The sequence below is a fragment of the Engraulis encrasicolus genome, chromosome 20 (assembly GCF_034702125.1).
Source record: "Engraulis encrasicolus isolate BLACKSEA-1 chromosome 20, IST_EnEncr_1.0, whole genome shotgun sequence".
Classification (NCBI taxonomy): domain Eukaryota; kingdom Metazoa; phylum Chordata; class Actinopteri; order Clupeiformes; family Engraulidae; genus Engraulis; species Engraulis encrasicolus.
The window spans coordinates 7,941,156-7,956,081 of record NC_085876.1 but is presented as its reverse complement, the minus strand read 5'-3'; the positions used below and the strand labels follow the sequence as shown (position 1 = coordinate 7,956,081).

The window sequence follows — 14,926 nt, the reverse complement described above, 5'->3', positions numbered from 1 at the left end:
CATGCAGTCTCCAACATTCTTACTTTTTCCCGCTCCTTGATAGGTAACTCTTGTAATTGGGTTCAAGCATTTCCACAATCTAATCCTTAAAGGCTGTCTGCATAATATAATGGATGAATCTTTGGTTTGTATTACTCTGAAGTAACAAATGTGACTAATGTGGTAAAAATGTCCTGAACACTGACAGTAAATTATGAATTCCAAACATTGAGGTACTTTGTCATTTATTTCAATGTGCAGTAGTGTGAATCATTTATACAGAGGTAAGAGTAAATGTAAAGGTTTATTTATTTTCATGAATCATGAGCACAGAAGTATTTCATACAGACAACCATATTTTTTCATATAAAACCACAACAGCCTTTGTACCACCTGAAAGCTCAGCACACCCACGTACCACAGCAATCAGGGTCAAATTGATTTAAATTTTTACAATACGATAAATATGAACAAAAAAATGTGCGTGCCGCATGACACACGCGTGCACATACACCCACACACCACCCCTGTGGCTTCCAAACATGCTTGGAGCCGCCATAATCCAAATGTCTACAGTATGCTGTAATCTCTGAAAATGGTCAGGTCACTGCTATGACTGGTGACGACTGACCACAGTGCAAGGCCAACTGGTTTTGGGGTACGCAAAAGGTTGAAAACAGAGTCAGGGAGGACAGCTGGGGAGGACTTTTCCGGAAGGCTTTTTTTTTTCTTTTTTTAAGAGCCACACATCATGCACTCGTCGCGGTTTTCTAGGGAGCAGACCATGGCGGCAATGTTCTTCTTCTCTTCCTCCGTCCTGTTGGGTGTCTTCAGGCTCTCCTTGTTCAGGGTGAACTGGATGGGGTTGGCGGCCGGCTTCGTCCTCAGGTAGTACATGCCAGTCTTCAAGCCCTGAAGAGAGAGAGAGGGGAAATGAGTCATGGAGTTAGAGTGGCATCCACTACTGTTAATGCAGTCTCCTACTGTATTAGGGCTGTCATGATCAATATTGCTGGAAGATAAATTGGCCAAGACATTATTGCGATAGACGACAGTATTGTCATTTTTGTGGTCAACAATATAATGACCATGGAATAAAAATGTGAATACACTAGGGATGCAAACGATTAATCGACTTTAATCGATCAATGCATTAATCGATAAAAAAACATTAATCGCAATTAATCGATAATTCAACTGCCAAGAGACCCAGTGAAATGGGCATGTGAAGAGTGTGTGTGAAGAGGGGTGTGAATAGTGTGAATATTTAAATTACCTTTGGATTTAAGAATTGAAAATGTGGTATTTTATCTAAATTTTTTATTAAAAAAAATGATTACCGGTAAGTATTTTTTTTTTCGAGAAACATTGAGATTTCGGGGGGAAACGCTGCTTATCAATTAATCGTAAGTCGATCGATAAGGCTATCAACTAATGATTAATGAATTAATCGATAATTTGCATCCCTAGAGTACACCCTTTCTAATTTTGAAAGCGCCATGGCAGGGGATGCTAGATAGATACAGATGGGACTGAAAATCAAAAGTATACCAACATGAGCATCATTGCGCTGGGTGAAATGGGCCTATTGGTATTCAGTCTCATGGGTAGAGAAAGAGTGATGAGGAAAACAAAGTATGCAAATATAACTTATTGCAGTCAAAAAAGTTATCATGCTTGTAAAAAATATTGACTTCTTGAATATTGTGACAGCCCTACTTTTCTATTAGTCAAAGCGCTTTTTGCCAGAAATTTAGGTAAATACATTTAATCTATGTAATGCAGTTTTTGAGACAACTACAGAAGTTTATCAACAAATACGCCGGTTCACATGCTCCAATTTCTGTAATCTATGCAAAGCCCGATTTTACTGCAGAAAAATGTTATTGCAAAATGCACAACAGCTGTGACATGACTTGTGTAAACACTGATCACAAAACAAAACTGAATTGTGTAAACATGCATTTCATGTTGACAAAAAGGTCAAATGCAGAGTTTGTCCATTTTTATGAAAGAAACCTCCATGTGTAGATATACGACTGTGCATTCGCTTTAATGTCTACACACCTGCTTCCAGCCGTAGAAGTGCATGCTGGTGAGCTTGCCGTAGTTGGGCTCTGCGATGTGGATGTTGAGGGACTGACTCTGGTCGATGTAGGCCCCTCGGTCGGCGGCCATCTTGATGATGGTCTTCTGGGAGATCTCCCACACAGTCTTGTACAGCTCCTTTATGTCTGCTGGGATCTCTTCAATGCCCTGTGAAAAAGTGTGTGCAACATTAGATGTGGGAAAGGATCGGCATAGGACCTGGGCCAGAATCAAACCCGGGTCGCCTGCGCAGATATTTAAGATTCATTCATCCTGCAGCACTAGATGTCAACAGGGCCTACCTGGATGGAGCCGTTGCAGGAGATGAGCTGGTTCTTCATGTCCTCGTTCCACAGGCCTCGCTCAGTCAGGTCTTTCAGCAGGTGAGGGTTCACAATCTGGACAAATGAATAAGAAATACAGTCATGGTATCAGGGCAATCTATGTTTTTGTGGGAGCGCACACACATCTGATACACACAGCATTTAATTAAGCACCTAAAAGGTGTAAGAAGGAAAAGAAAATGACAAATTCTCCCCCTCTGAAGGCAGCATGTAGGTATAACCAAACCAATGCACAAAGGTTTGTTTACATTCATTTTAACCTCTTCCAAGTCCATCGTTAACTCATTACCTAACCAAGTCATCATTTGCAATCATTACCTGGAACTCTCCGGACAGCACTCTGCGTGTGTAGATGTTGCTGGTGTACGGTTCGATGGACTCGTTGTTCCCCAGGATCTGGGCTGTGGAGGCCGTGGGCATCGGGGCCAGGAGCAGGCTGTTTCTCACTCCATGTCTGCAAAAAGAAATCAGAGTGTAGGAAAGTAAGGTAAGGCTAGCTCACTTCACACCTGAATGAGTAATACAATTCTCTAATCCATGTTGTACAATTGGCTTTGTGCAATTTTCCCACATCTTGTGTTTTAAAAAGATACTCACTTGGCAATCTTCTCCTTCAGTACCTTCCAGTCCCACAGGTCTGTTGGAGTTTTGTCCCACATGTCATGCTGCAGAATCTACAAGAATTGAAGAACACTGTCTCAATGCTACAGCCATAAAACAGTGTGTACACTGCATACATGTATGGTGTACAGCTCGGTGGACTCCTCTCCCAGAATCTGGGCTGTACCCGAATGCACACTTTCAAACAATTTGTTTGAATATTTTACTACGTAGAACATTTCAGTCAGAAGGGTCTCACGTTATATATATGTGCCTTTGCAAATTGATGAACCACAGCAACGAGAAGCATTATTTTAAGGGATGAGCGTAACTTTAAACTAGTATGTAAATGTCCACACGTCTAGCGTCTACACTTACTCCTTTGCTGACAGGGCAGCCTGGGTAGGTCTCGTAAGGGCCAAGCTGCTCGGCTAGTTCACAGCTGGCCTCCAGAGCGGCGTAGTAGATGGTCTCGAAGATCTGGATGTTGAGCAGCTGTGCCTCCGCACTCTCGAACGGGTAACGCATGAGGATGAAGGCGTCGGCCAGACCCTGTACTCCAATACCGATGGGCCTGTGCCTCTTGTTGGAGTTCTCTGCCTGCACACAGAGGAAGGAAAAAAAACATCCAGTTATGTAATTTCTAAGACATGATATTTGTATTCAGTATTTCAGGTTATATGCTGAATAGAATTAATTGTGCATTTAGCTTATTCTTGGCTATGGCCACCACAATTGATTTCATGTAGAAAGCCATGTTCATTCAACTGAACTTTTACAAAAGAGTCTGGAAAAAGAAAAGGACTGAGAACCGAACTCTAGCTAGTAGATACTAGGCCTAATGGCTAGTGACCTGGAAAACCACTCGCCAAAATCACCAGTGAGCAAAAAAGCCAACGTCGTCAAGCCCTGAAAAGAACAGCAATACTGTAACAGCAACAACAAAAAAGCAGTTCAGTCACATTCTCACCTCAATCACGGGGTAGTAGTTGATTTCGATGATCTTGTTCAGGTTCTTGACAATGACTTTGGTGACTGCTGCTAGTTTCTTGAAGTCAAACGTTCTGTCTGCGGTGACGTACATGTTCAGAGCAATGGAAGCCAGATTGCACACCGCCACCTACAAACATATACCGTACATTCAGGAACATAGCTGATTTTTATTATAGCACATGGATGGACTGCCTTTATCAAGTTTATTTTATTATGGCACATGGATGGACAATTTATACACTTTGCCCATATTGGTGCACGAATATATAACTGATACCTTGCATTAATCCGTTCATTAATATTAAACGGTTTATTTGATAGGGACCGTGCAAACAAGTTAACATTTGTATTTAAAACACATGTAAATATTCTTTGTGCTTATGGGCTGTATAATAGTCTATGGGCACATAGCCCATGGGGACCCAGGTTCAACCCCACTGGCACGCCTTGAAAGTATTCTAAGTGGGCCTTGAAATAATTTTCTAAAAACCAACTTAATATTTGTGTGTGTTGCTGGTGATTATTTGAGTTGTATTGTTTATTGGGTCAGAGGTGGGGCCTTGGAACATTTGTGAGAATTTCAAGTGTGGGGCCCAAGTTGGAAAAGGTTGTTGTTGTTCTGTTCTGTACAATTCGACACAAAAGGGCAAATGAGTAAATAAATAAATGACTAAAGGATGAAAATGCGCACCTCATCCTTGCTGGTGTACTCCACGACCTCGGTGCAGAGGTTGCTGCACTTGATGGTCCCCAGGTTCTGCTGGTTACTCTTGCGGTTGCAGGCGTCCTTGTAGAGCATGTAGGGCGTGCCCGTCTCCGTCTGGGACTCGATGACGGCGTGCCACAGCTGCTGAGCCTTAATCGTACGCTTCACTCTGCCCTCCTTCTCATACCTGAGCCAGACCAAGATTTAGATGTGTTAATTTTACATCCCATTTTAGTTTTAATACTTTTATTGTGCTTATTTTTGAGATTTTGTTGTTGCTTTCAAGACTGGAGGGTACCCCGAGTACAGTCCCACCACACCGCTCCACTGGGGTGCCATTTCAGTCGACCCATGCACAGACCATTGAGGTATAAATGCAGTTTAGTTGTGTGTACTGAGTCATATTGACCATGGGAGTTCCCCAGGTGTGATTTCACTTTTATCGTACAGATTTCCTGTAAAACAAAATGGCAGACTGGAAAATTCAACTCACTTGGTGTACAGCTTCTCAAATTCCTCACCCCAGCACTCATCCAGGCCAGGGCAGTCACTTGGGCACATGAGGGACCATTCCTGGAAAAAAAACACAGTTCTATTAGATTCTTGCTAAAAGCTAGCCATATATTCATTCATTATAAATGTTACAGAATTACTGCAAGGATGAAATTGCACTACAATATGTAATTGCCAGAACATGTGTGGGATTCCCGTTTCAAATCTAAAACCATGTATTCATTTCAATAGAATATAAGCATGCCGTTTGTTTTCTTTGCAGAAAAGCCGCACCCAAGTGCATTTCTTGCATTTCATTTTAGTGGTTTAGCATGACAGACGTTTCAGCCTAAAAGCCTTCTTCAGCATCTTAACGCCTCGTTTCCCTCGTGTTCCACCCAGATGATGCGTACCTGGTCAGTCTCAACCCTCTTCATGAAGAGGTCTGGGATCCAGAGGGCGTAGAACAGGTCTCGTGCCCGCTGCTCCTCCTTGCCTGTGTTCTTCTTCAGCTCCAGGAACTCAAAGATGTCCAGGTGCCACGGCTCCAGGTACATGGCAAACGCACCAGGCCTCTGCATGGACCAGCAATACAAGGTTCATATTTATATATGGTTATGTATATTGTTATGGGGGTAGGATCACAATAGTCTAGAGCTTAAGCAAAAGCAATTTTTTTGGGATGTTATGCTTCAAGCATTTATTTCAAAGCGAATAGACAAAATGCGAAATACAGAGGGGGAAAGTTTTCCCTTACCTTGTTTCCACCCTGATCCACATAGCGGGCAGTGTTGTTATACACACGAAGCATTGGCACCAGGCCATTAGAGTTGCCGTTTGTCTGAAAAGTAACAAAGAAAATACATTTAAAAAACAAATTCTCACTTCACCGACTAAAGTATCTGACTTAGAATAGCTTTCAATTATTATGAAATTATTTTTGAGAACTGGAATTTATGGAGCAAATGTCTGGAACATAAGGTGGGTATGAAATGCTGCAGAAGAGTTTGAGAGGATGAGGAAGCCAACGTCAGTCCGCCATAAACACACAAGCACTCATTATCAAATATAATCCCTAAGGTCTGGACAGTACTTTTTCCCCTCTTCTTGCAAAAATGTCTGCATCAGGTCAGACAGAAGAGATGCACTCACCCCCGCGATGTAGCTTCCTGTGGCTCGGATGCAGCTGACTGCCACCCCAATGCCGCCAGCGGACTTGGAGATGAGAGCGCACTGCTTCAGGGTGTCGTAAATGCCGTCGATGCTGTCGTCCTTCATGGCCAGCAGGAAACAACTAGAGGAGGGAGAACAAAACACTGGTGGTCATGATCACATATCAACACGTATAGTAATGGTGGGGTGGCGTCTGCGCCAATGTCTTATCCTGAGCGTTTCGCTCGGTGCGTAATTCCAAGAGCAGTATAATGAAAAGGAAGAAAGGAGTCGCACACTGGAGCTGAATGCAAAATCAAAAACTGTATTAAACAAAGCCGAAAAAAGTAAATAAAACCGACAGACAAGGGACAAACGTTTCGGGTCTAGTCCATCATCAGTGTTCCCAGTTTCAATAATAATCCAGTTTTTGATTTTGCATTCAGCTCCAGTGTGCGATTCCTTTCTTCCTTTTCACAGATCAACACGTAAAATGTAATTCCTGGGCCGTTGTCCATAGGACTGTGTGTGTGTGTGTGTGTGTGTGTGTGTGTGTGTGTGTGTGTGTGTGTGTGTGTGTGTACATATATTTATTTACAAACTCGTGTGGAAATTGTCACAAATCATGTTTGAGGTTAATACTTGCATTCCACACCGCTCATGCAAACAACCTCACTCACCCAGGCTTGGGCTTTAAAGTAGACTACAAAATGTCTACAGGGAGATCAGAAATCTGAAAAAAATTGCGGTATGCCGGACATGTGTACCTGGAGAGCTGTGGTCTGTTGGTGCCGGCGTTGAAGAGGGTGGGGGAGGCGTGGGTGAACCACTTCTCCGACAGCAGGTTGTAGGTCTCGATGGCCGCCGTGATGTCCTCCTTGTGGATGCCCACAGACACGCGCATCAGCATGTGCTGCGGACGCTCAGCCACTGGGGAAGGTAGAGAGAGAGAGAGAGTCATGGTTATATTGCTTGCAACAAACACAGCAATATGTTGGAGTTTTATACCCATATGTTCCCCATACATAGACCAGCACCAGGGAAGGGGAAAAAAAACTGAAATTGATCAATTGATCAGCCACACATGTAACTGCACAAAAAATATTTACCTTTCCCGTCAACCTTCAGCAAATAGGACCTCTCGAGTGTCTATTCACAGAAAAAACCACAGCAAAAACAATTTGTTAGTTATTAGCTAAACACATAGTAATTTATAGGGATATGTTTTATACAAAATTTTGGCAGATACAATGTCTATATATCGACCAACATGAGGTTACCTTGAATCCAAAAAAGTTGTAGGAAAAGTCCCGGTCAAAAATGATAGCGGAGTTGAGGCGCTGTTGAGAGAATAAGGAAATGCACAAGGATTAAACACTTCTGAAAGAAAATCAAGAAACAGGTTTTGATTGGATTGCCCCATTAATCATTGTCTATTCTAAAATTTGACCAGTCAAAGCCAATTTGGACACACAAACCTGTAGTTCTCAAAGCTATAATAGGTTAACCATTCAGGTGCAATTACATGAAAAGTGCCATATTTCATTTATTGATACAGAAGAATAACACCTAGAAACCCTGTTGCTCTGGCAAAGAAAAGAAGAAAAGTCTTACATCTTTATTGGCAAGGACAATGTCCAGTGTCTCCTTGGAAATCATAGGTGAATGGCGCATGTTTTTGGGGTTCACATAGTTGTACAGATCCTCCATGACATCTATAAAACCAAAGACAACAGGGCATAATAGTAGTCTTTCCCCCAGTCAGACATTTCCTATTGCTATGCTGAAAAGAGAGAGAAAGAAAGGATGAAACAAAAAACTAAAACATACCGCTGAACACCTTCTTGGTCTCCTTGTGCAGGTTGGAGACGGCGATTCTGGCGGCCAGGATGGCATAGTCGGGGTGCTTGGTGGTGAGGGTGGCTGCGATCTCTGCTGCTAGGGTGTCCAACTCAACAGTAGTCACACCACTGTACAGGCCCTGGATTACCTTCATGGTAATCTGTGTCTATTGATGCAAATGAGATTAGGAAAAAAATATTATCAGAGGAAGCGCAGAAAAGGAACATCGGGATTGTCGTCATTTTAACATTGTTTTACCATTAAATGAGTCGTAATTGCGCAAAAGCACATGCAGCAACATTTGAAGCAATTTGCCCTACCGGATCCACAAAGTCAGAGTTCAGTCCATAGCAGAGCTTCTGGATGCGTGACGTTATCTTGTCAAACATAACGCGCTCCTGGCGTCCATCTGTAAGAAAAAAAAGAGAAAAGTTATTAGTGTTGACCCAAATCTGGTTCCCATAGTTTTAATTGCTTCAAGTCCCCACCTAATTTGGGCATGGCTTTGTGTGTGGCTTTCAAACATTTTGTCAGAACAAAAAAAATGCTTTGACTCCTTTGCACAATTCGAAATGTCAAAGCATGCAGTCACTACCCTCCCAAAAATTATGACTGGTTTGGCAACTGACAAGTCCATACTGGATGTAGGTCAGGCGTGATGCTGCTGCTGATGTCACATCCTGTAAGTGCGCAGTTTGACCCATATTTTGGCGCTAACTTCTGTTAGATTAGTTCAAATCTCCAAAGTGGCAGACACACAATTTAACCAGAAATGTGAATACAATATTAGCAGTTGTTAACATTGTCCAGTTGATGACCATGTTCTGAAAAAAAAAAACAGTAGTCCAAACCTGACGAAAGAAATTGGTTGAATAACTAACGTTTCAGCTGCAAGTAGAAACATTTCCATTGTATCTAACACACATCAATTCAATCAAAACAGTCGCTATTGCATATATTGACTCAGTATTTTGCAAAGATCCCTCAGCACAACTCTGGTAACTGGGGTACCTCACTTAAAAAGGAACTTATTGTCTTCAGCATTTGGCGCCAAGACGGAGCTACGCTAGGTGACATTCCTGGCAAACATTAACCTTATCTGGTCTATAATTTTACTTTTTTGCCTCATATAGTCTGTGAGAGGACGTAAACAACTTCGATGAGACATCTGAAATGTCACAGCTGACTAGAGCAACCTACATAAGCACTGCAGTGAGGCATCAACTATGGCTAACTTCCTTGTTAGCAAGTGGCATCAGCTGTCTTTTTTGTTAGGATCACTCACTTTAAGGCCAGTGATCTGTCAAAACATCAAGCATTTTCTACACCTGCTATAATCACCGTCCCCAACATATGAGATATGAGGCAATACGTTTGGTGTTAGCCGTTGACACGAATCAAAGAAGCATTGGTAGCCAACAAAACAACAAAAAAAGACTCTGAAATAGACAACACAGCTGAAGTCAGGCTGTTTTATTGGAAACTGTCTTGTCTATACTGCATGGCAGACAAGTTGTTTTTGGTACCAATAACTATTTCTGTCTCTCACACAAAGACTAAACGACATGTCCCAAAAAGATGGCTGTTTGGCTAGTTAATTTTAGTTGGGTAGTCAGTCATGTCACCACATAGAACACTGTAACGGCTTGAACTTACCTCGCTTGATTACATGCATCTTTCTGCTTTGATTTCAAAGACCAAAACGTGATAAACAAAAATAAAGCAAGAACAGACGATCCAACTGCAGCAGCAATCTGCACCCCGCTATGGAATCGGTGGAACAAAGCGCCAAGTGTTGCAAAAGCGCGCCACGAACTCTGAATGTACCAAACAACTAGCCAATCCAAGCAAGCTATTTCAACGTTTTCGCCTCTAAACCAATAGAACCCCACTTCCGTTATCCACTGTTGACAATCGCGCGTAAAGATCATATGGGTGAAGTTTACAACTTTGATAAAAATGGCGCGATGCTCTGTTTATGTATTCAACAGGCGACCTAGTTTCAAAAGAACCACATAGCTCGGTCTAAAATCAATACAGACCACATAATTATAAACACTGAAACAATGCTGAAATAACAATGTGAAGAATAATATCAGTAAGTCTTTCTTTTTGTTGTAATGTTGATACACTTTCAAAGGACATAATAATGGCCACACTGTTGAATGAGAGAGAAGACATCCAGCCTTGATCCTGTATGTCCTGACAATAAGGACAGACAATCAGCAAAGAGACCCAGTAGTCTAGGGTCCATGTGCATTAATTACTTAATTAGTAATTAATTAATGGGAGCTCTGGGAATGTTCAGTGGTTGAAGACTTGATGATGGCTATCTTGAAACTGTCTTGACTGTGGTTCAGGCATTGGATTTGGTGCATTCAATAAAGGATGGAATGGGATGATGTTTACATGCCTCCGACAACCAGTTATTCAAATCTCAGCACTTCTTTTGGTCCAAAAATATACTCATACAGTACAGGCCTAAAGTTTGGACTCACCTTCTCATTTATGCATTCCCTTTATTTTGGATTTATTTCATGGAGGGAATCAAAACTGTGCATGAACACATGTAGAATTAGCTTACCAAATTTTGTGCAGTCATGGGTAAGCGGTTAGGGCGTCAGACTTGTAACCCAAAGGTTGCCGGTTTGACTCCCGACCCGCCAGGTTGGTGGGGGCAGTAATTGCGCTGTCCCCCATCCTCCTCCATGACTGAGGTACCCTGTGCATGGTACCGTCCCGCTGCACTGCTCCCTTGGGCCTTGAGGCGCCAATGGGGGCTACCCCCCTGCACGGGTGAGGCATAAATGCAATTTCGTTGTGTGCAGTGATCACTTGTGTGCTGTGGAGTGTTGTGTTACAATGACAATTGGAGTTGGAGTTTCCCAATCAGGCTTTCACTTTCACATAATTCTATAGCTGTTGTCCAACAGCAATGTCTATCCACCAGATGTCAAGACGGCACAACTGATGGCCCCACACATTTCAATAAGCTTATTTTTGTGTCTATTTTCAAGTAAAAATGCACAATCAGTCATTCCAATCTTAATTGAATGTTAAAGTCCTTCAATAATTCTCTAGAATTGTAGAACAAGAATTTTGAGACCGAAAACCTACTTTTAAACACTTGCCAATACAAACATTTTACAGACATTTTCTTGATCTCATATCGGCTATTGAGTCACATCCAGTTACTTGGAGAGGTCAAACCTGTGCTGGAGGGAATCTGTGTCATGATTTTTCACTTTTACTTTTACTTTTTATACCACTGTTTCACCTAGATAACCAGCTATGTTTGACCAAGTGACCCATTATCAGATCAAGAAAATCTTTCTTGTATTGCTTGTATCAGTTGTTGGCTGGATTTAGCCGCAAAAGTGACTGTACTTGGGCCATACTAGAAAATATTAGTTCATTACTTAGTAAACATTCATGAAAAGATCAAATTTGGCAATAGGTAACCCAGTTTCAATGAGCAGCATAGTTACAGTACCTTTTTTGATCATTTCCTGCACAGTGTACCTATTCATGCACAGTTTTGATTACCTGATTCTTACCATCTGATATGCTTTCGCATGGGAACGCCCCCGCGTGACGTAGCCGAACGCAGCCAGATGATGTAAATCAGGTTACAGTTTTGATGCCCTCCCTGAAAATGTGCTATGTTCTGTAATTAAATAGTCACAAAAATAAAGAGAATTAATTAAATGAGAAGGTGAGTCCGGAAGTGTGGCCTGTACTGTACTTTAGGCCGGTGTTTCCCAACCTTTTTTGTCCTGCGTACCCCCTAATCCATTTTTTCATATGATGAGTACCCCTCTCACTCATGCTCTATAGCTGTTCCTCAATCCCAATATGACAACACTACATATATTTGATATTATTACATTTTTCCAAGTATCCTCTGAGGTGTGCTCACGTATCTCTAGTGGTACACCTACCCCTGGTTGGGAAACACTGCTTTAGGCTACCATCTTTTTTTAACTGTGTGTGTGCTCTGTCTATCTCTATCACTACACTGATTCACAGCCGTTCCACTATTTGTCCTCAAGAGGGCGGAAAAGGACAACCTCATCCGCTGCTGCAAAGACATATTAATTACTAAAATGGGGAGTGCAATTGCAATGGTCATAGCCATCTTTTTTTGTCCACAAAACCTTGTCTATAATTTAAAGAAATAGGCCTAAGTAAGGCGGAAACACAGACCATGCTGATTGGTGTATGTACTCACATCAAAAGTTAATCCATACAGGAATCTGCTGTCCATTAAATTATGTCCTTGGGATTTTAAAAAGTTTTAAACATGAAGAGGAAAAATATTCTATGGAGGTTATGCACATACTCATTTACAGTTAGCGTGTGACTAAGTTTTCCATTTTATTCCTGAACCCATCCAAAAAACAATGTCACAGGGAAAACCATTTTGACTCATGGTTAATTATAGTGATTTGTATCAAAACGTGATGCCTATTCTTAGGAAACTTCTCACGGAGCATTCTGCACCTATCAAGGCCACATCTTCTGTAAACAAATGTATTCTTTGGTAGTGCGTGGGTTGTGGCTAAGTGTGTGTGTGTGTGTGTGTGTGTGTGTGTGTGTGTGTGTGTGTGTGTGTGTGTGTGTGTGTGTGTGTGTGTGTGTGTGTGTGTGTGTGTGTGTGTGTGTGTGTGTGTGTGTGTGTGTGTGTGTGTCTGCTGCCTGGGCATGTGTTATGGTGGGAGGTTGAGTGCGTTTCCTGAGGAAATAGCATCATCTGTGGCTGGGATACACAGGGCCTTGCGGACCGTCTGGGTATCTCAGACCGCGGACGAACATGTACTGTCCATGTCGACACGCCATCGGCTGCAGAGCAACACCTCCCTGAGACATAACACACCAAGATTGGACTCGAGTTTGTACAGGTATGATTTTCCAGATCTCAAATATAATACTTTGATTCATTATCAGTTCATCTTTTTAAGTTTTTTACTTTTAAGAATTTTACAACAACGGGGCACCTATTGTACAGTCCCATGACACAAGTTATCTGAAAATGAAAAAAGGGTTTTCTAAATAACTTTGAATGCAATTACTAACACAGGGAAGTTAAAGGAGATCCCTGTGAATGCCAGATGTCCTGCTGTTTTGTTATGTAAGGTAGTTTGGGAGTAGTGCATAGGGCATTGGCATTAGGCATCCCTGTGTACAGGATACTCCAGCTATGTGTTATGTAAGGTAACAGAGTGTAGAGAGTATAGTACCCTTGACAGTGACTGGATGGAATTAATTTTCTGCAAAACAGAATCACTGTATAAAATGCCTCCTATTAAGTCCAACTACATACCCATGTATAGCATTGTAAGTCTGTTGAATGGAGTAGGCTTAACAGTCACAGACATAACTTTGATAGATTACATTGAAGCAAATTGAAATCTTGCGATAAATCTGTCAGTTGGTGGGTGATGAAATAATTTTGTCATGAACGAAAGTCATATGGTGTCATAAAGAAATTGTTTTAATGGTCATTTGGGCAGTCTGAGCTTTTCATACAGTAAAATCCTGTTTGTGCTAAATGCCTAGACTACTCTCTATTCCTCAATGATATCCCGAAATTGTGAAAAATAGGTAAAATCCTGAAACTCAAATTGCACACTTAAGTGCTGAATACATTTATTCTGATTTGGGTGGTGTTTAAATAAATCACTTTAGACCAGAGTGAAGAAAGAAACTTTTTTTCATTACCAATGCTACTTTGGAGGACCTATCACAATCGAATCAGTTTTAGGAAGCCAATATATCACATAAATCCATGCATCTCTGCATAAGCCATTGTATTTGCGTAGTTATAATTTGTTATTTTCAACGAGTCATAATGAATGACTTTGGAATGTCCTGACCTTAATTGTGAAAAAACACGTTATCAAATCCACTGGTTAAAAAGTAGTGGAGAGTAAAGAGTACAAGAACAATGAGTTTTTAAAAAATGGGAACTTAAATCAACTATTAACACAAAGCATTTATGGCAACTACAATAGTGTTTATTTGTGAAAGCATTAAAATAAGAAGAATGAGGTACCGTGAAGTCAATGAGGTATCAAAAGACTCAAATTGCACCCTGACTGAACTTGAATGCAATGTTCCACACTGTGTACGTGTAGGGAAAATCACTATGAAGGCATCAAGTTTAAATTATTTTGGAAATATTTTCTGGAATAGCACCTAGGTATAGTATTCAGTAATACCTCCCATAACAAATAATATAACACTGCAATTTGGTAATTTGGTAATTTGTTAACTTGCACTACTTGCTTGACTCTGTAAGGCTATTCAATCAAATCAGTTATTGAATTCTTGCACACCATTTCTCAAATTATGTCTTTAGTAGGCTACTTATTAAACTGATTCAATGATTGTCATTCCTCCCACTGATGCGTATTTGGCAATACTGTTGTCTTAAACAGTTCAATTATTATGTGTTTTCTGCTGTTGCACAGTCACTATAGTAAGCTAGGTTGTCAAATTATGTACAACAATAATTGCACTGTCTTCCATGTTCCTCTTGCGTCTTTAGGAAAAGAGCTGCAAGCACACAATGCCTCTGTTTTTTTTGTGTCTGCAACATCATATTTTACTCAGTGTAGTTACCTTCAGCCAATTTCTCATGGTTTTTTTTTATGAATCGTACCATCTAAACATACCTGTTTTGTCTGCACTGTGATGCAGTCACTGTAACCTTTGCTAGTGGTGGTTG

General features: G+C 41.2%; 1 protein-coding gene across 1 annotated transcript; it reads right to left on the bottom strand.

The window, feature by feature from the left end:
- Nucleotides 1-207: 207 nt before the first annotated feature.
- Nucleotides 208-10,000, bottom strand: rrm1 (ribonucleotide reductase M1 polypeptide). Its single transcript, XM_063185314.1, has 19 exons — nucleotides 9,853-10,000; nucleotides 8,517-8,605; nucleotides 8,185-8,362; nucleotides 7,969-8,069; nucleotides 7,635-7,694; nucleotides 7,464-7,503; nucleotides 7,122-7,284; nucleotides 6,355-6,496; nucleotides 5,960-6,043; nucleotides 5,616-5,777; nucleotides 5,204-5,283; nucleotides 4,696-4,897; nucleotides 3,982-4,131; nucleotides 3,390-3,611; nucleotides 3,009-3,085; nucleotides 2,730-2,865; nucleotides 2,370-2,465; nucleotides 2,047-2,235; nucleotides 208-891 (listed from the first exon to the last, which is right to left on the bottom strand). Exons 1-19 carry the CDS (start codon nucleotides 9,869-9,871, stop codon nucleotides 715-717), a joined length of 2,367 nt encoding a protein of 788 aa, XP_063041384.1. The 5' UTR covers nucleotides 9,872-10,000; the 3' UTR covers nucleotides 208-714.
- Between the last annotated feature and the right edge of the window lie 4,926 nt (nucleotides 10,001-14,926).

Bases quoted from the DNA above. Each gene is read 5' to 3' on its own strand.
- rrm1 (XM_063185314.1), bottom strand. The intron at 3,612-3,981 runs GTGAGAATGTGA...CTCTGTGTGCAG, and splicing joins ACTACTACCCCGTGATTGAG to GCAGAGAACTCCAACAAGAG. The intron at 2,866-3,008 runs GTGAGTATCTTT...TTCTTTTTGCAG, and splicing joins CTGAAGGAGAAGATTGCCAA to ACATGGAGTGAGAAACAGCC.